This window comes from Aythya marila, assembly GCF_965140915.1.
Source record: "Aythya marila genome assembly, chromosome: 1".
NCBI lineage: Eukaryota > Metazoa > Chordata > Aves > Anseriformes > Anatidae > Aythya > Aythya marila.
This window is the reverse complement of record NC_139042.1, coordinates 117,145,271-117,168,884: the sequence shown is the minus strand read 5'-3', so window position 1 is coordinate 117,168,884 and position 23,614 is coordinate 117,145,271. Positions and strand designations below refer to the sequence as shown.

Genomic DNA, 23,614 nt, shown 5'->3' with positions numbered 1-23,614 from the left:
TCTGTCTCTAAAGCCTCTCTTCATGCTAGAGTTAAAACTGCAAGAGCAGAAAGGAAAGTGCATCTTCAAGTGTATTTTTTTATTTCATTTTAGGAAAGCTCTGACCACTTAGACTTTTGAGTTTGTACGTTCTAAAAAATATTTTTTGTATTTTTGTATTGTATGTGTAATCTTTTTTCTTTTGAAGTCTGATGCAGTTGAATACCTGTAACTATTTTCTTTAAAAGCCTTGTTATAAACGTAACATAAAAATGTATACATTATTTTTTTTTCCATAGCAGAAATCTTTGGTTTATTTAAAAAAACAAAAACAAAACAACAACAACAACAAAAATACACTAAAACTGACCTGGGGATTATTGGAGCTAGGCAAGACAAAATGAAGTGTTTTGCTTTTTGACTTATTATATGTGGTTCTGCTTGTCCGAAGAAATGCCCATCAGGTAGTAGTAAGTCACGGTGAATAGCTAGTTTAACTTGCTCCTTAGCAGTTACTTGCTACCTTCTCAGTCACTTGTGTTGGGAGAAAGCAAAAGGGGGCTTGTGGTAAGAGGATGACTGAGACCTATTCATTCTTATTTAACTTACTGTCAACCATGTCTTCCACATCCTTGGCTGAAGTAGACGTTGATTTCAGGTTTCGTGGTACTTCAGCTTAGAATCCTTTAAGAGACTGCTAGGCAGAACAGCAGACGTGCTAGGATATAGCTTTCACGTAAGTCACATAGCAAGAGTTATATTTATCTTATTTACTTGCATGGTCAATGAACGTAATCCTACCCCCTGTGAGAGACTGCAGCAACTTCTAGATCTGAGTTGGAGGTAAGCAGAGATCCTGTCTCACTCCAGGTATGAGTTCTACTTCCTTCTCAGTGTTGCGTGGAAGAAAATCAAGTCAGGATTGCCTAAATCCACTCAGGAGAATGAGTGCCTAACATGTTTGATCTTGTAATGACAAAGGTGTCTGTTTAATGTAGGGCCTGATGCAGGAAAGAACTAACCTCACAAGAATTGTCAAGGAAAATGTTAGCTAGAACTTCGCTTGAAGTTCTGCGCTTCTATTATGACAGTCGTAGTCTTTGAATGAATATAGTAGTAGTGGGGAAATATTTTCAGTTTTTTTTTTTTAATTTAGAAATTCAGGAATTGTAAAACTCATTGTAAGCTACCTGATTTAGCTATCTTAAGTGCTTCCAGGGCATTTGCAGAGACAGCTGCCTGGTATAGCGAGGTATGTATGCCTGTGAGTGGTTGAAACGTGTATCCATGCAACTTGTGCAGTTTTAACTCAGAAAGCTTTTGCTTGCTTATCAGTAAAGCTTTACTTAGCACCTGAGCAGCTTGTATCTTCAGCTAACATCCTGAATATTTTGCAAGTAGTGCAAACTGCCATGGCAACTGTCATATTGTAGATTACCTAATTACAATATTCAGCCAATTTTGACCAAAAAACTATCGTGTTGTAGTGTGTCCACTGGGGCATTAGCCACTGATGCATTCAGGCATTCGGGTGTGCTGAATCCCATATGCTGTGGGTGGTTTTATCGAAGCTTTCCTTGGGAGGAGACTCTAAGAAAAGTCAGCATTGGTGGAAAATAGTTGCTTCTGCTTCCTGAAGAGGCAAACCAAGTTTTTAAGTTACTGGAAATCACTGGGGTCACTAGAACTCATTTTAGGCTGCTGCAAGATAAGAACATAAATCTGTTTGGAGGAGCAACTGAATTTCGGGAAAGCTTTGTGGCTGCATATTTAGTAGCCTTAAAAGGTGTTCTGCAAATGTGTGTTCGTTTTTTCTTTTTTAATTATGTTTTTTAACACCCTGTGAACTGGGAAATGCCATGAAGGTCCTACAGAAGGGAAGGTTACATTCCAAAATCAGTGTGATTTGTCTAGTTCCCATGCCATGAGATGCTAGAATAACATAAAAATTGGACAACTAGCAACTTGCTTTTTACTTGATCGTATTAATACAGTCCTTATTTTTTCTTTTTTATTAATAAAGGGATCTTCTACTGTTCTTTAACTGCTGCATATTCACATCTTAAAAATTACATAGTGTTTACTTAGGAAAGGTGCTTGTTTAATAACTTTGAGCTGTTGTCTCAGGGCAGAGGCATAGGTATCTGTATAATTAGAAGCATAAACCTCAAGCTATTACACTTTAACTGCATATAACCTTGTTAAGTTTCTGTCTATGAATTTCCATTTAAAAGTTGGGCATGATAAGAGTCCAAGCAAGGGATTTAGTTACCAAAGTCAACCTTTAAACTCTACAGTGCATGCTTTTTGCAGTACAGGTCTGTATATGCAAGCTACCCTTTAGGGTAGGGTGACTAAGTAGGAGTGGTTGTCGCAGCTAGCAATTAAAATATGAACTTTCTGATCCAGTTACGTACAGTGAGATTTTTAAAAACCCTTGCTAATCTTGTGACAGCGGTTTTGGTTGTTGGTTTTTTTTTGGATTTCCAAATGAAACAGATGCACAGATGAAGTGCTTGTGTTTTTGTAGTGAGAGCTTTGCTGAAGCTTGAAGTCCTGAGCCTGTGTTAATACTTTCCCTGAAGTATGAACGTAATAATCTAAAGTAATGCAAGTTATAATAAAGGCATAACTATCACTCCTCCTCTCCCCCAGCTTTCCGTAATTTGTAGTCATAGTCATTATGTGTAAGTGTTGGTTGATTCCTAATAGGGTGTTATAAAATGCTAATTCTGCCTTTGCTGTTGTGAAAGAAGTCTAACTGTAGTAGCCTTTCGTGTTCATACATACACCTTAGCATTGCAAACAAAGAACAGTAATCATGAAGCTGGCAGATAGCTTAGGATATTAACACTAACTTGCACTACTGCACAGATAGATAGTAACACTTAATGCAGATGCTTGTATTTATAAAGCAGAGCCCTGTTACTAAGAATAGTACCCTTAAATAAAACCTTTCAAATGGGGGCAAGATTGAACAGCATTACTGAGCTTGCTGAAGAGCCACAGTAGACTTGTAAAGATATTTGACAATAACCTGAGAGTGAGGGTAGTGACTGAAGTCATTCCAGGCCTTTGACCATCTTATAGTTTAAAAAAAAAAACAACACAAAACCACCCAGACAGTAGCTAGCATGCTGTCAAGGGAACAGGTCTCAATGGAGAAGTGCTTAATAGGCACTAGGTTCCCAACAGCCAGTGGTAGCAGCAGCTGCCCTAACCTATGGTTAGTCCGTTACATGCATACTAGTAGGCCACATCACTTCTTCAGTACACAGCCTTTTGAATCCCCCCTTTTGACTGAATTATGTATTTCTAGTGTAGCCTAGTTACCTGTATAGGTCTGCAGAAGAGTTAATATGCTAAAATGCTAACCATTAATATCCCTAAGTCTTACCATTTCTCTTAAGCGATCGGGATACACCATAAACCAACAAAACAATGACTAACAAAAAAAAAAAAAAAAAGGCTTTTCTGCAATGCCGATGTTGCCTTAGCGTTGCTCCTAAGAGGAGAGGCCAGGAGGCACCTGTACAGCTCAGCCTTCAGGCAGGTGGGTGACAGGACAACTGCCCAGAGCAGAGGCCAAGACAGAAGTGCTGTGTGATGCTGCCTTCTGTGTGTCAGTGTTGTACAGAGAAGTAACTTCTTAACTAAAAGTGGTAGAACTAATGGTAGAACTGTGTTTTAAGTGAATGAGAAAAGTCCCCTTTACTATGTGTTGCAGCCAGATTAATCCAAATATGAACATACAGTGTTTTGTTAACATCATACTCGAGTAGATTGATGTTCTAACACAGTGGAGGTTTTCCTTTCCTTGTACAAGTTAATTTAAGTAAAATTTTAAAAGTAGGGAGTAGATGTAGAAAGTCTCTGCCTATAATATAGAAGGGGAAATACTGAAGAGGAATGAACAGCATTGTAACACTTTCCCAACCCCCCCGGAAAAAATGTTGTTTGTAAGAGGAATTCATGGCAAAGCTTAGTTTATTTAATGACAGAAACCGTAACTTTATACATCTAACACTAAATAAAAACAGCATCATGTACAGATCAAATTATATACAAGAGTTCATCACTATACTTTATAAATGGACAGGTCTCATGAACTTCATTAAAAAAATCAAATTACATAATATCAACTGCATAGTTGCAGTCTGACATCAAAGAGGTTGCGGAAGCATAGTAAGCATCTTAAATTAATAGCTTAGGATATCTAAGGAAAAACTTAAGGCAACCTCTGAAATACAGGAACAGCAAAGCTAACAATGATACTCCCTACTAACCTCATGCCCTTCTGAAAGATGAGGCACAGTATTCAGTGTTCCGCTTTGATATTCCTGGTTGAGTTCTGTTTATGAAACAAACTTATTTCCTTGTTTTTAAGTAAGTGACAGGCTATCAAGTCAGTTAAAGTATTTCTACAGTGGGGAACAAGGCTCTGAAATTCATTTTCACTTGTTTCCTACCATGTATTGGGCAAATAAATAAATGCACCAAAGATTAAACTGAGGTGCTAATAATATTCTTTGTAAGTAACACACTAAATATACAAATAATGTTCTAGCACTATTTACAGCTGTTTTCCCTTGCGATTTCATCACTCAATACATAATTACTTGTAAGATACAAACACTGGAATAAGTTTTAAAGGTTACCTAGCAGTCTATTAAATCTTTTTCCATCATAGTGGCAGTAAGAACAGTTAATTTACCTATGTGTTTGTGTGGTTTTTTTTGTTTGTTTGTTTTAAGCAGGATGGCTGTCTCAAGATTCTTGACCATACAGATATTCAGAAGTTACAGCTAGCAGTTTGTGTTTTTTTTTTCCTTCAAGTCTTCATTTTAGCTTTACTCAGTTGGGTAACTAGAAAAAAAAACACAGTTGCAGGATGTATAAATAATGACATGACTTCTGTGCAGGACAACATTCATTTTTGAAAGAGTCATCCACAAATTCAAATCTGAGGCAGAAACTCAAGCTACCTTAAAATTTCAACAACTCCTTATCTACATGTTTGCAAAATCTAAAAAGAACAGTTCATCCTGTAGCTTAGTAGGCAGATATTCAAGTAGTTAAATATGATTGAAGGCAGATTCAAATGAGGTGGTTACTTCATCATGGATTTTGCTTAAATTTTGCTTCATAAATCAGTTTTAAGGGTTACAGCATTATATGCATACGATTTTAGTGACTGCAGCATTTACAGGCTTCTGGCTCCTTGGATACCCTGCTGCTGTCAAAGTTGGAAAGCATTTAATAGTGCTATAGAAACTGAAAATAGTTTAAAAGAACACAGTTCTGGTTCTTCCTGTGTCTAGGACATTCCATGATCTCCTGAAAGACACTTATTAAAAAAAATAAAAATAAAAAAAACAAGAACAATTAAAGAACCCACACCTTGATGCGTGCACTGTACATAGTATTAAATCAGCTTGGTCAAGCATGGCTGTGATTCATGCTTACTAGCAGGAAAGCCTAGGAAGAAAATCCTTCCATCAATGTGATACAACACTGAGTAATTAGCTTGCCTTAGAAGTATTTGTTAGAGCATCCGTAGTAAGGTCTTCTGGAGACTCTTGTAATTTTGAGACTAATTCTTACCTGATGCTAAGACTTTCATAGTTGTTTCCTTTGACGTGGCTATGTGTCCCATTTGGGAATTATCAGAGCTCTTCTCGTCAACAATATAACACAAGATCAGTTCCTAACTAGTGGGACTTCAGCATACTTATATGCCCCTTCTCACAAAAAAAATGCCACTATACTCCTTTCAATTGAATGTTTCTGCATCACATTTAATGCAAGAGTATAAGCATCCAGCATTAGGTTGCCTGCTTTGGATATGTATAACGCAAACCATAGGTTCCTCTACACAACTGACCACCATTAACCTAAATATAGCTGTGCACGCAGGATGAAGTGTAAGCTCCTCTCACAAATAAGAAGCAGTTTACTTAGAGAAGTTGTTTCCCCTCATTAGGATATCCTCTAGAGAATTTCAGTTCCTGATCTCAGGGTACCACATGCTCAGACCTCATTGGAACCCCTTCCCTCATTGTTTTGCTGAACCATGAACCTGCCCCCAGTGATCTGGAATTTAAACAAGTTCTTCAGAACTAGGATTCACTAATTGCAGATGGTGCACCTGCCTAAAGACAAAAGCCTCAGATTTTGTCACATAAAGCACGCGCTGCATGGAACACTCCACCATTGCCTTGTTTTAGGGAGTAAAGAGATGAAACCCTATGATGGTCATTCACTCACAAACTTGATTAAATGCACGTAAAAATAAGTAAAAAATGCTACCAATTGTACATTTCTAGATTTTAGTGCAGCCACTTTATAGATACTTTAATTTACAGCATGATACTCCATGACACAGGAAACAATATTATTCCAACATTTTTTTTAAAATAGTTATGACCAGTGCAGATATCTTAGCCATCAAAGCCTTGGACTACACTGAAGCATCTTAACTTCTGCCCTGTAATGCGTCGTGCAATATTTCGTAACCAAGAAATTCAGTACTGGAGATTAACAGTGCGAGTAGGTATCTGTAAGCCTCAGATACCCAGTTCATATTTAGCTGTCATGTATCGTAAGACCTCAGTCTCCTTCCTCTTTCTTATGTTCTGTATTCACTCTTTCTCTGCAACTTGGGCTACTTCTACCTCTACAGTTTCCATGGCCTGTGTGACTTCTGCCATTTTCTGTCCTTGCTGTTGTGCCAGTACATAATTTACCACCTGCATGATGCTTTGGTCAGAAAGAGTGGAGACTGATGTACATTCTTCAGTAGCTGCAACAGCTTCAATTGCTTCAAGTGTGTCTCCTGTCACTACCAGAGTCTCCACCTCCTCACCACCGACACTAATTTCAGTTTCTTGTTCCTGCACATCTGCTGCTAAAATGCTGATGGCATGCTCCACCTGCGTCCCCTGGTTATGAAACTGAAGAGTATCTTTTTCCAACATAATTTTGCAGGGTACGTAGTCTCTGTGGAACTTGGTCATGTGCTTCCGCAGCGTCCGGGCATCTATGTAAGCCTCGTTGCAGACTGGGCAGACATACGGCCGTTCTCCAGTATGCGTCCTTACGTGACGCTTCAGGGAACGCGCGTCAGCCCAGGCTACTCCACAAGTTAGACATTCAAATGGCTTCACACCTGTTTTCAAATGGAAAGCAAAGAAAAAAATGACTATCAGTATTTATAATTATGTATGCACGATGGTGAGAAACGACAGGGAGGACAGTAGTATAAAAGCACAATGAAATGGTACAAGTAGTTCAAATTTTTCCAAACAAGAAAAAGATCTTACCATTTCTGTATTACAGTATAACGTAAGGATAATGCATTAAATGGTAAGATTATCATTTCCACAAGTGCTCTTGCAAACTAATGTCTTCTCATTCTTTTTTAAACATTCCTTTTCATGCAGATGCACGATCTTAAGTGCATACAGCTTAATGTAAAATGAAGGCATCACAAGCAAAAACAATTTACTTCTGAAACCATGTTTTACTTATTAGAATATGTCACTTGCATTCCTAGTCACACCTCGTTTCTGTAAGTCTTTCTATATACCTCTCAACAAATCAGCACCTATTCTAGTTGGTTGATAAGGCCATCTACAGCTTTTTTTTTCTTCCTCCTCCATACCACATATGTTCAAATTCTGCACATGGTGTTCGTATAATCTTATTCTCCCTTATAATGTGCAAACTCTGTGGCCTGTATTATCTAATGGAGCATGTGGGTGGTGACAAGCACTATTTTAACTGGCTTTTTCTCCATAGCAGTCACTGTAAGTTTAGGCTAGGTATCCAGTATCCAGGACTCACTGTACTTAGAATGAATCTCTATTCCAGTAGTTAGAGATGTAACAGCTTTTTAAAAGGAGATAAGCTTCAAAAAAGTTTTTTGTTTTTTTTTTTTTTTAATTATTTTTCCCCTGAAGATGCATCTCTGTATTATAGACTTCAAACACAGCTGGAATAACCAAATACTGAAGATCACACTTCACCGCTGAAGTAAAAAATGCATATACTTTTAAAATTATGAAGTATTTTTATAGTTTCCCCCAAAATTATAAAGCTTACTACTAGTTATACATCAAGAAGTTAATCAATCTCCAGTGGTCCTTCTTCTAAATTCAAGCCAATCACTCTCCTGTTTGAGGAATATTTTACTAGCCACATGCAACTTTCAAAGCACTACATGCAATTCTTTCTTTGCCAGATACATATTTTTTTTCCTATTGCTTCTAAAATAATTTTTCCATTACAGTTCGAGAAAGACAAATGGTACTGGGACTGTGTGGCTACAGTTTTAGAAAGATGCCAGCAGCGCCTCTAGGAATCACCAGAAGAAAGTTAATTAATCAGGATAAGCATAAAACTAACTGGACAATCTGTAAGAACTTGTGTGTTCTGCATCACAAGACACACAGATTCCAAGATAACCCATAATAACCCTTTTCTCCACAATGCTTTTAAGGGTAGGAGAATGCCATAACTATTTGCTTTCTACATACCTTCATGATTGTTCATGTGCCTCCTATATTCCCGGAGCTGCGTGAATTTTCTTCCACAATGCTCACAAACTCGTTCCAGATTTTGTTTTGCTCTTCCTTTTTTACCATGTGTGGCTTTCTTAACATGCCTTCTGTACAAGGCTTTCTCATAAAATTCTTTACCACATACATTACACCTAGAGCATGTAAAATGAGAGTTAAAACCATTATCCTACACTTATCTTAAAGTTTTTAAAATAAAAGTGTACTTGAATTGATGTAGGTAAAGTTTAATGGGTATATTTCTTCATGACAGCTATTTCCATAACTAAAAATGCCACTGGACTGTAAAAGCCACATTTTCTCTTATTAATAGCCACAGAACTTCCACTTACCATTCTAGAGAAGCAAGATTGCATACAAAGCATAACTTTACTCATTATACTTATCCTCTTATGACTTCACATGCGTTAGTCCCAGGATTGTGCCAGCAGATTACCAGTTTGACCACACTATTTGAAGTCACCCATCCACATTCTCAAGAACTCAACGCCCCAGTCAAGGTCAATCAATCAGTACTTGAACCACGGATTAGGCAGTTCCTTGGTGACTAATCTAGGGCTGTGGCATTATAATTTCTTACATTTCAATTATTTCCTCTTACCTATAAGGGTCTGTGACAGAGTGAGACTTTACATGAGAATACCAGTCTTTCTTCCAACTGTAACATTTTCCACAGAACTGGCACTGAAATGGCTTCACACCTAAGTGTTTATTCATATGCTGTCGGAGATCTCGAGCTTCGTAGAAACTCTTTTCACACCTGTAACAGCAAAGGTTGTAGCATTCTATATCAGCAAGATCTTGGTAATCCTGATTTCCAAGGCACAGAAATCCCCTTCTGTAACAGCAATGAACACTTGAAGACCTGTAGTGTCATAAACTCTTTCCAAACCAGGGGAAATTAGAAGGAAGAGCATCCTATCTGAAAATCTGGAATACCATTTGAGGACATCGTTCTGAAACATTTTTGTCTATTATTGATGATTATATTCCTTCTGTTTTTATTACGAGGATTAATCAAAGGCAGACTGGCTGAAAGACATCAAAAAGGTATATTAGATCTTAGGAATTACTATGAGGGTTCTAACAGTTGTTTCCTCCCTTACCAAAGAGGATTACCAAAGAGGATTAAATAATAAAACAAAGATAACATATCTGGGTGGTTTTTTTCTGTAATGCTGAAGTATATTTTTTTCAGAAATTAAAAAACAAATTCAGGATTCTACAAGAATGTATCTAAGATTAGTGATGTTCATTCTTTAGTGTGAAGTTTGAATATGTCTAAAACTAAATTCCTAGAGTTTTTCTTCATTTATATTTTCCCATAGTGTGACTACATAAAATAACAAATTTCTCTTGGTGTAAAAACTACAGGGGTAGTCCAGCCAAAAACATGCTTTATCTTTGAAAGATATTTTGCCTTACAGACCTCTTCTTCTACATCTCTTCCTCATGTATCATGACACACTGTACGACTTGAGAAAGGACGGAGTGCAGAGAAAGGCCAACAAGCAAAGTTATTCATGGACTTCCAAGTCCACTGTAGAGGATTTACATTTTGTAGCTCAACCACCTCTGGAAAGAGGGAATCTCTGAATTCTAACTAAGTGGAATCTGAAGAGAAAAAAGCTTCCATACAAGAACAAAACTTGTAATATCACACTTCACAAAGATTGGGTACCCTGGAAAGGTAAGAAAAAAGCCTTCTATGCTTTAGAGAAATTAAGTAGGGTATAGTCCCTGAGTTGCCTGAACAATCTTCTCCTAGGCTAGAAAAAACAACAACAAAACCACCAACAGCTCCATTTCAAATGGGATTCTCAGGGATTCTGGGTTTCCACATCCCTAAGGGTCTTCACAGATGTTGGTACTTGGTGTTCTCATGGACGGCGTATTTAGAAAATCCCTTAGAGAAGTATTAATTTCAGAAGTAAAAAAATGAACCATGACCACCACCCTCTGACACTCACACACTGCTGTGATTTAATCTAATATCTACTTCTACTTTTAGCAAAGTACCTTGTGTGAAGCTTTATTTAACTGGGCCAGAAGCTCAAACTCAAGCATGGCTGGACGATTTACATACCAAGCCAATGTAGTAGAAAAATGAAGCCTACTTGTAGCTTAGTGAAGCTCTCTAAACCACTTGTGACATGAATTATATTCCTAGAATAGATCTAAATTCTAGAAGAAACAAGGGTTGTGTCTGTTTTGAAGGAGTTGAGGAATCAAAATACATTTTCATTCGAAGTGATGTTGCATCCATGACTACTGCCTTGAATATCTATTTTTAATATAACTCTTTCAAAACCAAAATTGTCTTCCCTGTTATGTTTCATTAACTAATTCTGTCCTGATGTGGATCCTATTAGCTTTCTTCTTGGAATTTTTGAGATCTACATTTTTAGTACTACAAACCACTCAACAAGAACACTGCAGACAGAATTAAAATGAGTTTTCAGCAGTTAGGAAATATTTGTACAGCTGTACTACCAGAGATATATTACAAATATTTTTGATACAGGTTTTCATTAATACCACAAGCTACATACAAGCAATCATAAATAGTACAGCCCCATTAAATACCTGTCAGTTTTCCAAAGACCTAACTGAGAGTTTGGAAATTAAGTACCACTTGTGCTCCTACAGGTTAATTGAAAGGTTCTCCTATAGTCTGCTTGGTCATATGAAAAACATCATGATTTGTAAACACCCTATGAAACACATTTTTACTGACTTTCAAGTAGTCATATAAGTTTTATAATCAGGTTAAAAATAGCCGGTGAGCCTTAATCTGTATCTGTAATCTAGATACTCCTGCACAGCTGTTTGCCAAACATAGTGTATATTGCAGTGCACACAAGTACATTACATCACAGACTTTAATAGGACATTTTCATATGCAACCAAAACTAACTATCAGATTAAAGAAAGACAAAAGCAGGCTGAAGACCCTTTGTCTCCGACAAGCTTACCGCTCTATCTGTCCTACAGGGGAGCTTTAAAACCACAGGGCTACTTACTACAGCTCCAAGTGCAAACATACTCATTAAAACATAACTATATGAAAGTACGTAACAATTAAAAATCCCAAGGTGTTGCTCTCCAATTCATATATTAACAGAAGTCCCATTATTTTTTATAACACTCGTGTTTTACAAATCTCATTGCAGGCCAATGAACTTTTGTTCTATAACCAGGATCTGCTTTTCATCTTGAAGCAAAATAAGGACAAAAACCACCCCAACAACAAACCAAAAGAACAAAACACCATAATAACTAACAACTTACTGAGTACACTGATATCCACGAACTTCAGGTTTTGGCTGGTGTTTCTTTATGTGTTTACTGAGTCCTGAAGCCCTGTGAAAAGACTTTCCACAGATGGAGCAAAGGTACTTGGATTCTCCTGACAAAAAAACACAAGCAAACAAGTTACAAAGCCAGGCCTCCATCTCTCTGGGATGCTTTGTGAGTGTTTTTTCTTCCTATGTAGTTTATCTGAAGTAAACAGAGCAGTGCTACAAAAAGAAGTTAGTTTAATTACACACAGATGGAATTTTCAAGTGTATTTTTTAATGCGCCAATGTAGTCATAGATGGAAGGGAGAGTAACAACTCCCAGTGACTTCACTGCATGTTTCTAAACACAGGGTACAACAGTATAGCTGATTAGCCATGAAATGTGAACAGTTTAAAAAAAACTGCCCTCGTGTGAAAAACAATTGCCTGTTTTCATACAATACGCAATTTCTCCAGCAATGCGCAGCATTGCCTGTGGGTGACTCACACCTTGAATTTGTGGAACACCACTTCAGAAGAGGAGCTTTCAGCTCCAATTCATCTCTTCATGATTCTTGAGTACTAACATAAATTCCTCCACTTTTGGTACAGGCTCTTTCTTCTGATTCCTCCCAACTCAGGAAACAGACAACTTCTACATATTACAACATAGTTAAAAACTGCTTATCTTGGACAAAAGAAACATCATCTGTTACATGCCAAGATCTTTCAAGATGCCAGTTTTTATAAAATTTCAGTATAAAACTTCTGAAATTAGAATACAAGTCCTGTATTTCTTAGTTAGAAGTACAGCTTTTAAACTGCTGTCCTACTGTAGAAGTTTTGAAGAAAAAGATTTTATTCCTTTGAAATGAGAGCTCTCACAGAAAATAACTAGTTCATAGATCACACAAACAGTATCCCATTAGAAAGTACACAATCTTAAAGAGCATATAACCTATTAAAATAGGAATAAATCCTGAAGCATTGCTCATGTTTAAAAATATCTTTCACTCAATCATTTAAAATAGCTGTGCAACAAATAATACATTCTTGCTTTAGAAATGTTTTTTTTAGTACAAGCAGAAATCTTGAAACAACACCCGGAGTTTCTCAGAGTTTCAATTTAGCAAGTTCTCCTCTGAAAGGACAGACTGAAAGTATAATTGCTCAGAAATGTTCTAGACTCTTGCTTATCTTTGTTGAATTCACATGACACAGGCATAAAAAAAGTAGGAACAGACTAACCACAACTCCCTGTTCTAGTATAGAATATTTGCATAATAATCTTAAGCTATGATAAAACAAGCCCAAAGGAGAAATATAAATGAATAATTATGTCTAAGTCAAAACCAGGATGAAAAACTACTTTATTTTTAAATGGTTCCTTTGGCATTAAAGAACAATGTTAAAGTTCACCAGCACACAAAAGCCATCCAAAGCAATTCTGACTAACCAGTATGAATGCTCATATGTTCCTGAAGACTTCTTTTAGTGACAAAGGACTTCTCGCACAAGTCACACTGGAACTGTTTCTGTACTTCATGGAGAGCTAAGTGCATTTTTAATCCATGCTTATATGTAAAGGTCTTTCCACAAACCTAAAAAAAAAAGTCCAGATCCAATCAAAGAGGACAAAAAAAAAAAACACAGAATATTTCAACAGATCAGTTTTGAAAACCTGTTAGCTCCAAACATGATATCAACTCCTGTATTTCTTAGTAACAAGGATGACCAAGCCTATGATTCCTCACCAGTAGCAAAAATGGTCTGTTAAAAAAGAACACTCAAGCGAAGACATTTTCTAGACATAGGAGTATTAAATTCCATGATTCAAGCTTCCAGTTGAATTCTAGATTACAGTCTCCAACTACAAGAACTTTCATCAGCAATTTTATGTTATTTTTTCCCATTGTGAAATGACCTAAATTAACCTAACTTGTAGGACAGAGGGTCAATACTAAAGTATCAAATACATTACTGACGTGATTACCAAGTAAAAGAACTTTCTCTTTACCTTGCATGCATGTGGTTTTACACCTGTATGTTTGAGCATATGTATCCTGAGAGAATAGAGCTTAGGTAGAGTTCTGCCACAGATATCACATACAAATTCCCGTTTAGTTCTCCCTTTCACTGAAGACATGCCTGTCTCTTCTACACTAGAAGCTGCAGTGTTCACTTCAGTCTTCCGTGTGTGTCGGACAAGATGAGCTCGCAGGGAGGCACCATACTGGAATTCTTTTTTACACAACTAGGAAAGAAAACATAACTTCAATCTGCATGCAGTATTTCAAAGCTATTTCAAAAAAGGTAAATCAAAGATTTTAAATGTAGTAATCTGATTGCATAGGTCTGTAATTTGACTCCGACAGACTTTTTTTTCAGGTTAATTAATAGAATTAAGCGTTGGCTTTTTAAGGCTCCTGACAGAGCCGTTGATCACTTCCCAGTAAGTAGTAACTCCCAGGATAATCTAAATACAACTGTAAATTTACCAGTAAGGTTAAAAGTAAAGCCCACCCAGTACCATGAGCAGTGCAGGCACTCTCGTGCCACACGATGCTGTCAGGCCATGTGGCTGCACTACATTTTACCCATTTAGATCAAGGCTCTGTCCGTCTCTGAAGTCTGTAAAGAAAATAAATGCAAAATACTAAAAGAGACGAGAAAAATAATTTTAATAGCAAGGTTTACAGACAAAAAAAGACTTACTGGGCATTTATAATCTTTAGATCTTTCGTGTTTTAGTGTGTGCATTATAAGTGCATAACGCCGCTGGAACACCATTCCACACTCTGTGCATTTGTGCTGAGCTTCTACTTCATTATTTTCTGTGGTCTCTCTTTTGGGCTGTTTCATTTTTTTCCCTCTCTGTACCAGCTTCATGGCAACCTAAATTGGAAAAACATAACCAGTGAATGAACTTAACTTTCAGAAGTATGAAACACAATGTAGCCAGTGATAAAAGCTTATGTTTCTTCACGTTACAGTAACATCAACCAATCTCGCTTAGTTTATGTAGCCACTGGAAAATTAAGCTTTTTCAGATCACTGAAAATCCAGAGAGATTATGGTAGGAAAAATGGTCTTCCTTCACAACCACAAGCTAACTGTAATTACAGATAGACAACTTACCACTTCGGATCCAACCATCCCTCCCTGAGTAACCAGCTAAACGCAAGCTAAGTGATAGTTAGAGAGGAACCACAAATACTTCCAGTCATAACTTCTGTAAAATGTTTCCAACCATGTCCTTCACTTCAGCTTTCCTTTTCAAGACTTACTTCAGAAGTTATCAAATTAGACATAAAAAGAGTGGCCTAATACATTCTTACCAGCCAGCAAGAACAGAGTTATTAATAACGTGTAAAAAATTTGACAGTATTTGAGCAAAGCTCTTTCCAGTTAAGGGCATTCCAGCTTGAATGTTTGTGTGAGGTATTGGCACTGCTACCTTGAGCTGGCAATCTCATTTTCCTTTGCAGAAACTTGATGTCAAGTTCTTTAAAATCCATAGCTTAAGTGATCAGGCTGAAATTTCTTGTATCGAGTATCTCCCCTTCAGGTTTCTGAGAATAAGGCAAGGGGAAAAAACAGTACATTGCATCCCCATTTCTTCTCCCCATTCCTCCAACAAGTGAAATACCTAGAAATTTTTGAAAATACACTAGCCTTTCCTTGTCTCACACAAATAAACTCAACACAGGGACAACATTTTCAGATTCTTTTATGTCTTGCTGTTGCTCTGAAAAGTTATGCAAACTTGGCCAAATTAGGAAGCCACAAAAATCATTTTGTCCAGTTGATGATTAATAAGAGCTTGGAAAATAACCCATTCATACAAAGCATGCTTTTATCCATGCCAACTGCAATTATGCTAGTTCAAGTCAGCAGCATTTCCTTGCAATTTCTCTTTACTGTTATTCTTTCAGGATCAAAACTAAGAACTTGAGAAGGAGCGTCTATTTTCAAATGCTTATACAACATCCAGTGTCATGGTGGGAGTTGAGGAAAGCATAAGACATAAAGTGAAAAATTATGAGATCAGGTATTAAAGCAGAAACCTATTCCTAATTCCAATTCTGAGCAATTATCTAAAACTTTTTTTTTTTTCCATATGTGGATGTTGTCTGGAGACCTTCTCTATCACAGGAAGGGACTTAAAAACTGTGAAGTAAGTTAACAGGACCTGCTCCTGAAAGAGCTCCCCCTCCGCAAACAGAGAAACAGAAATCACAAATTGGGTGCTAAAATATTTGGACTGTGCTAGTTTTAACATCTGGTCTTCATAATGATCAGAGGTAAGAGGAGACTAATGCTACAATTTCCATCTACAAGGGTAACAATTTATACCTCTTGGAGCAGACAGGTGGATCTCCTATTTAAATGCTTCACAGAACACCTCTGGAAAGCAACAGTTCTTTGTAACCTTTGCTGCCTCTGGAAGGAGTAAAGCAAAGCCTACTCACAAAATTGAGTGAACTAGTGCTCTGTGTGGTGAATGCCACCCATCTATGGGCACTAGAAGGGGAAAGGCTCCTGAAAGGCAAATAGTAAGACTGCTGTTTCATTAAGAAGAACAAGAAAAAAAATCAATTACTAAGCTTTTACTACATCTGAGTGCTTTTAATATCAGTAATCTTTGGACATTTTTTTTTTTTTTCATTAAACAAACTAATCCCAACCTAAGGGTAGCAGGACTGGATTGTTCTAATTTATGACTATGTCTTAAGATCTACCCAGGATGCCAGGCTCCATTTTCAAGTCTTAATAAACATAGAGCCTCAGTTCTATAATTGAACAAGATATTTTTGTATTTGTCTGTCACTGACATACAGACATACAGCTAAGAAATAGCCAGATCATTAAGAATTTTAGGGAACAGGTATCACCTGCTGTCCAGACACGAAAAGCTACGATGGAGATACTCACACGAGGCTAAAAATACCAAACGTCGTAAATGTCTCCAGTCTGGAAAGAATTTTGATTTCCCATCCCCCTCACCCCTCCCCCAAGTGTCACATCTTAGATGTTACTTTGGTTTGCAGTAACGTTGATTTCTCAGAAGAAGAAAACATTTAAAGCATTTGCCAGACAATGCTTGGAAATTGGAAACGGTCTTTTCAACTGGTGTGGAAACACAGGATGATTACCGCCAACAGGCTTAAACAGAGATAGAATACCTGCTGTATTGCAGATTTCGGATTTGTCTTTCTGTTTTGCAGCTTTTTTTCGATTCCTTTATGCAATCTGATATATCCACCTTCGCTAACAGAACGCTGGCGAAGCTTGCTTTTATAAGTATCATCCTGGCTGGAAGCCATGCTTTCTGGTTGTGAAGCCAAAACGCTCTCTTCTTTACTTTGCCTGCCATCTTTTTCCTTGAGCATTTCCGAGGAGTCTTCCGGAACCATCTCTACATTTGCTTGACAGCTTTCATTTAGCTCCATTTCCACTTGACCGTCTGCGTCCATGGCTTCCGCAACCGATGGCTCAGCCTGTCTGACAACCACAGTGCTGTTTGAAACGTTCTCCACCAGCTCTATTTTGATAAAATGTTCAGTTGTTTCACACTGCTCCAAAGGCTTTGAAAGGCCGTCAGGAGTGGCTTCTGCAGGCTGTGGGGGCAGGAGGTGAGGCTGGGGTGCTGCTGCCTCCTCGGGCCCAGCAGAGGAAGGAGCTCCGTTCACAACTGCTGTCACTTCATGGGCCGCCAGCTCTGCTGGCAGAGGCTGCTCAGCACCATGCAGGAGGGGCATCTCCACTCCAATCTGCTCTGCTAAACTTTGTGTCGACTCTACTGTGTGAATGTCTCCCTTTTGGTACACTGTAATTTGTTTCTCTTCCATCTGTTTGTGCACGTTCTCACAGATTTCAAGAACCTCTGACATGAAGAGGTGCCGGGCAAGCATGGCCACTTCTGCCATACTACAGAAGTCGAAAGTTAATTCTGAAGTATAAGCAAATTCCAAGAGTGGGAGGAAGCTCGACTTGCAAAACCCTATCAGAAATAAAACAAGAGATTAGATCAAACACTGACGACCCCCTTGTTACACCAAAATACCCCAGGAAGGATACAACAGTTCGTCTTTGATACAGTTAAGTCTGAAATTAAGAGTGAAACACACTCAGGAATACCATTGAAGCCCCTCCATTCAGACTCAGTTCATTGTCATTTACACAAAAAAATCCTCCTTGTGTATATTGCGGAAGTCAAACTCAAGACAACTTTTTTTTTAATAAGTAAAATTGAGGTAGTTTCACAATAAAATTCTGAAAAAGATTGTTTCAAGATGCTAGGAGGGCCACAATGTTTTTGCAGCAGATTAGTCCTAATTTAGCTGAAGTCTTTCTGGGCTGCTACATTCAGAAAGCAGTCTGGAGTTAAGTGACAATTGATGCTGCAGAAAAATAAGTCAAGGAAGTGGCTACTGAAAAAAATATGTATTTATAGATATAAATGCTTCCAATGAAGCATTCGTTATAATTTTCCACAGTTCAAAAAATCATAAATGAAATAATGAATTTGGGGGACCTTCTGCACCATCATAATAGAAATCCATTGCTCATGCAAAGACAGCTAAGAAAGTAACAGGAAAGCAACAGAACATTTAAATTCTGTACAATATGCTTCACCACTTCAAAGTTATTTTTGGAACATTGATTTTAGGATTATCTCCCATCTTAAAGGTAACAGAAGGTTTGACAAATAGGCAGAAACACGTATAGCAATGTTTTCCAGACATGAGACAATGTAGTATTTGCTCAGCAAAACAGTTCTCTGTGAGAAGCTAGTGAACATCTCTTGATGTATTCAAACAGTTGGATTATGCCCCCTTTTTTTAAGGTCTGTGACTAATACAAGGAGAAAACACACCTAAGCAAGCTAAAAAAAATAAATCCAAAGCTTCTCAGAAATTATGAGATGGAATTCCATGGTCAATTCAGTATGGGAGATCAAATTATGCAAAAACAGGCGCGATCATTTTAGCATTAAAAACCGTACAAAATACTTTTAGATTAAAAGAAAAAAAAAAACAAGAAAATATTTGGTTGTCTTGAACACTCAAAAGAGACTGAATCAAACACTGTACACCTTACTTCAGATATTAAGATTTCTATCTTCAAAACCCACAACAATTCACCTGACAGATCCACTACAGCTTCATGACTAGTGACAGCTCCCTTTTCAATGAAGAGCTCTCGGAAGTACTCGCTGTTGGCTGCCAAGACAGATTTGTGAGCTTTGTACTCCTCTCCTTCAATCAGCAGAGTCACATCACAGAACTGATTGGAAAGCCTCTGCTGATTCAGTTGGTTTAAGACTGACAGACAATGTTTGGAAGATGACTGCTTCACAAGGCCCTTACTGTCAACCTGTCATAAACAACATTACGAGAACTTCATTACATTTGGACTCTGCCTTTGTAAGCATTCACACTGAAACACAGAAAAGGATTATTTGCTGAAAACATAAAAGCAGTTCAAGCCTGTACCATCTTACTATTATTCTCTCTTTTCGCCCCCCCCCCCCCCAAATGTGCCAACTCTTACCCTCCCCCAAAAAAGTTTAAACAGACAACTGGAAAAACGGGAGGACATATTCAAACAGTGCTTTGGACTGTATCTTTCAATGCTACAACGTGAAACAATTTCTAGATTCAAGTCTTTACACGTCTATGAGCCCCCAGTTACCACCATCAAGAATTTTATATATATAAATACAGCAAATTTATTAAGGAACAGATAGAGATTCCATGAGAATCTTGTAAGTGATGTTTTTCTTATACTTTTGCAATCAAATTTCCCTTGGATCCTAAACACATATATATAGAAATAGGGGCAATTTTATTTTCTGAAGACTGTATATTATCACTGATTTCATGTAATATGTACCAGTCACCTGCTTTCACACACCAAATATATTTATAAAAATGTCAGATCATGCAGGATTATCACAGCAATGGAAAGTAAGTCTACTTTTAAGAATGCACGAACATTTACGTTCAGATGTGAACAGCAGTACTTACAAATACAAGCTCATGCTTTGCTACTGGCTTCTTTTTCACAGGCTTTGGGGATGCAGCTGGGATTGATGCCGCATTACTCGATTCATCATCTGTTTCATTACTATCTTCATGAGATTTTGTATCCAGTCCAAGTTCCTCCAGCATTTCAGAAGGATCCGACAGAGATCTAGAGCGATCTAGCTTTTCCTGGCACTTGCTGCATTCTTTAATGTAATCTTTAACCTGCTTAAGAATACCTAAGGAAAATTAATGAAGCTTAATTAGGCTTCCAATCCTCATTCAATTTACCTTAAATTCACAATTAAATATGTAGGTGATTAGCCACAAGATACTAAGCGATTATTCAAGAAAAATGAAGTCAGCCACCTACACTTTCTTTTTACTGTCCTTACTGTAATCCACAGTTCATTTGCAATCAAATATTTAAGATCCCTATATGAAGCAGAACCATCCCAGAAGGACTATTTTAAGCTAGAAAAAAAAAAAAAATTTACACATTCACTATAAGAATCCCAAGACAATGAAAGCTGTAAATTGATCCTGCAATTAGCTCCACACAAGTGGATCTTGGTTTGTCCTCACTAAACAGGACAAGAATGGGAAGGCTTACGTAAAAGGCTTGTGCCAACTGGAACCGACTGAATTATAGGCGATGACACTGACTTGTATCGTTAACACTGATTTAAATCAGCTGTTTGGGATTTTTGGAGTTTAAAGAAACTGCATTCCCCTCCGGTACTTGATCAAGCATAACTAAATAATTTTAGATACTCAACAGTTCCTAAGCTTAAGGTTCTATGAGATACCAAGGCATTTTCAGCGTATAAAAGCTTTCAACTCAAACTCATTTCCATCACTAGGATGATATAAAAGCCTACAGAACCTGTGCCTCTATGCTTCAAAATCTATCACACCTCAAGAGACTCGTTCTGCTTGCAGCATTTTGTACTGTGCTATGTCCCATCATTGCATATGCATCTGTGGAAGGATCGGGAAAACACAGACTTTAGGCAATGTGAGACTTGCCAACCCAAGACATCTGTGCCTGTTCCAGACATGTTTTACGCTTCCTTGATTCCAGCTGAAACCAGGCCTAGTTCTCAGGGTCTGCTGCCTGCAGACCCCACTGCCAACACCCTTCTCGACCCTGGGCCCCATTCCAGCTCCCTGGTTCCCAGCTACGGCCACAACAGATCGGCACCTCAAATCCATGAGAGCTGGACTGGAAGGATGGGCTGCAGCTAGAGCAAGCAGCCTACGCATTGAGATAGAAAATAGAAATACTATTTTTTCTATACTAGTTTTCTAATACTAAATAGAAAACTAGCTGAAAACGACAGATTTCTTACCAGTGGTTGGAAAAAAAGGCAGGATAAACAGAAATTGGGCCCCAGGCAACTGAAAAGCTGGAGATTCGTTTAATGGATGCCTAAGAGTAAAAATGGAGCGCCAAATCCAGAGGGAACACAGGTACCAAGTTATTGGCTCAGCCAAAAGAAGGCCACAACTGGGAATTTTGGTTGTTACACACTACTGGTTTCCAACAACTGCTGTGACATGACTCTGGTCCCAGCTGAGGATTGGTTCTGTGTTTTTATCCTCTCATGGGAGGCAATAGGGAAATGTAATGATTAGCGCAAAACTACAGTTAATAGCGGGTCTGCTGTTTTAAATGTGCACGCCTTCAACAAGCTGGTTGAAAAAGGATTATTATCAGGCTAAAGGTGGAACTGGATCGCATGAAACGGATTACCATCCTACACCAAGGGTAGGAATGGAGAAATCCCCTTCAGCAGGCCGTACGCAACACCTGGATTGGGACGGCTGCTCTGTGCTTCCCTACAGCTAGGATCACAGAATTGCAGAATCATTAAGGTTGGAAAAGACCTCCAGGATCACGCGGTTTAACTATCCTCCTACTATCAGCATCACCCACTAGAACTTGTCCCTAAGCACCACGTCCAGCCTCTCCTTGCACCCCCCAGGGACGGTGACCCCACCACCTCCCCGTGCGACCCGTCCCAACGCCCGACCGCTCCTCCTGCGCAGAAACGCCTCCTTGTTCCCAACCTGACCCTATTACCCCCGCGGCCGCCGCTCACCTCTCCACCAGTACTTCTGCGAGAGGCCCTGCCAGGTCTGCAGCCGGGTGCGGTGGGCGCCGTCGGGGGCCAGGTGCGCGGCGCGGATGAGGCGTGCGCGGCGCTCGGCCTGCAGCACCACCTCCAGCTCGGCGAAGCGCTGCTGGTCGCGCTGCCGCCGCTGGTAGTAGAGGGTGCCGCCACGCACCACGTAGCAGGCGGCCGCCTTGCGGATCTTCCTCTTGGCGTTGCCCTCCGTGCCGGGCGCGTAGGGCTCCCGCTCGTTGGTGAGGTAGCGCAGGATGGCCAGGTAGCTCTCCTCGCTCGACATGGCCGGCGCCGGGCCGCGGGGCGGGGGGCATGCGGCAGGGGGGGCCCCCGCGGGGGGAACGGGAGTTGCGCGGCCCGCGGCGGCGGGAGGGAGGGAGAAGCGCGGGCAGCGGCGGCGGCGGAGAGACAAAATGGCTGCTGCACACCGGGAAGTGAAGTCACGGCCACACGCGTGGGGATGGGGAGAGGGGGAGGAGGGAGAGAAGAAGGAGGGAGGGAGGAGGGCGGCGCCGCCATCTTGGAGGCGGGCGCGGGGAGGGGCGGCCATCTTAGAGGCGGGCAAGGGCTGAGGGGAGGGGGCGCAGGGGGTGATCCCCTCAAAACTGAGCCGTGAGGGGCACGGCCACACACACACACACACACACAGCCTTCTGTCTCTTCCCCTGTCACGCTTACTCATCCAGTCTCTTCTCCATTATGAGATATGTTCATCTGATTCCTGTCAGTATGGACCAGTCCTAGGGCCGCACGGTGTGATGAATGTGACCTTCTGTCCTACAGACCCTTGTATAACCACAAGTCTCAGAAAAACAGAGTGGTTAACGTATATAGCTCTTGTATCTTGCAAAGGAATGTTTTAGCAATTCCTGTCAATAGAGAGCTTGAAGGGAAATGTAGTTGTAGGTTTTTCCTTGAAGTCTCTGATATCTGGGGGGTTCAGAAGAACTGCTAACTATTATGACTAGTGCATGGGACACTATGCAAGTCTCTGCTGTCTGGCCAGGAGCTTAAGGAGACAGGGAAAGCTGAAGAACGACTAAAAGACAAAGCTTGCAGGGGACGCTGCACAAGTCTCCGACATACAGCCAAGTTGGACAAAGGAGAAGAACAAGAGGGAGGAAGACTATGAGCCTTCAGCACGAGAGACCCCCAGAGACCCCCAGAGGGACCACCGGGGACTGATACGCATGCTCCAGTAGGAGGGTTTGGATTCCAGAAACTAATTATAATAACCCTGCTTTTTTTTAGAAGTAGTAATGAATATGTATCAGCCCAGGAGCATAAAAATCAGCTGCTTGATGTAACTGGTGTGCGTCTTGGTGGAGCAGAGACTCCCAGCACACCCAGCGCTGTTTGCTTACCTCCATTCCTTTAATAAATTGTAAACTTTGATTATAGTCCTATTTTGAAGACTGAGCCATTTATTACACCATCGAGTGCTGTGAGCACCTCCCACTCCTCAAGTACGAAGGATGTCGCCTCAGGTCCCTCAGCCTCCAGGGCTGTGGTGCCTTGGTCTGAGCCCCCTCCCTGTGGGCCTCGTTGTCCTCAGCTGCCTCACCAGAACAGGCAGAGAAAGCTGAGACCCACCCCTCTAAGTTGCATAACCG

General features: G+C 39.6%; 1 protein-coding gene and 1 long non-coding RNA gene across 2 annotated transcripts; one reads left to right on the top strand and one right to left on the bottom strand.

Moving 5' to 3' along the window:
• Positions 1 to 295: 295 nt before the first annotated feature.
• On the bottom strand, positions 296 to 22,426 carry ZBTB11 (zinc finger and BTB domain containing 11). The gene is made up of 11 exons (XM_082752007.1): positions 21,975 to 22,426; positions 19,873 to 20,108; positions 18,988 to 19,219; positions 17,026 to 17,843; positions 14,555 to 14,734; positions 13,857 to 14,093; positions 13,296 to 13,440; positions 11,850 to 11,967; positions 9,160 to 9,318; positions 8,517 to 8,692; positions 296 to 7,147 (listed from the first exon to the last, which is right to left on the bottom strand). The coding sequence occupies exons 1-11, from the start codon at positions 22,282 to 22,284 to the stop codon at positions 6,621 to 6,623; spliced, it is 3,138 nt and encodes a 1,045-aa protein (XP_082608133.1). The 5' UTR covers positions 22,285 to 22,426; the 3' UTR covers positions 296 to 6,620.
• LOC309874088 lies at positions 9,335 to 11,858 on the top strand. Its single transcript, XR_014316777.1, has 3 exons — positions 9,335 to 9,608; positions 9,986 to 10,248; positions 11,732 to 11,858. It is a non-coding gene; the product is annotated as an uncharacterized lncRNA (long non-coding RNA).
• Positions 22,427 to 23,614: the final 1,188 nt, after the last annotated feature.

What these genes read in the sequence shown, in the direction of transcription:
- ZBTB11 (XM_082752007.1), bottom strand. Translation starts at nt 22,284, where the DNA reads ATGTCGAGCGAGGAGAGCTACCTGGCCATCCTGCGCTACCTCACCAAC. An exon ending in CAAAGCATGAGCTTGTATTT is followed by an intron (nt 19,220 to 19,872) that starts GTAAGTACTGCT and finishes TGTTTATGACAG; the next exon opens with GTTGACAGTAAGGGCCTTGT. An exon ending in TCTGTCACAGACCCTTATAG is followed by an intron (nt 8,693 to 9,159) that starts GTAAGAGGAAAT and finishes TACATGCTCTAG; the next exon opens with GTGTAATGTATGTGGTAAAG.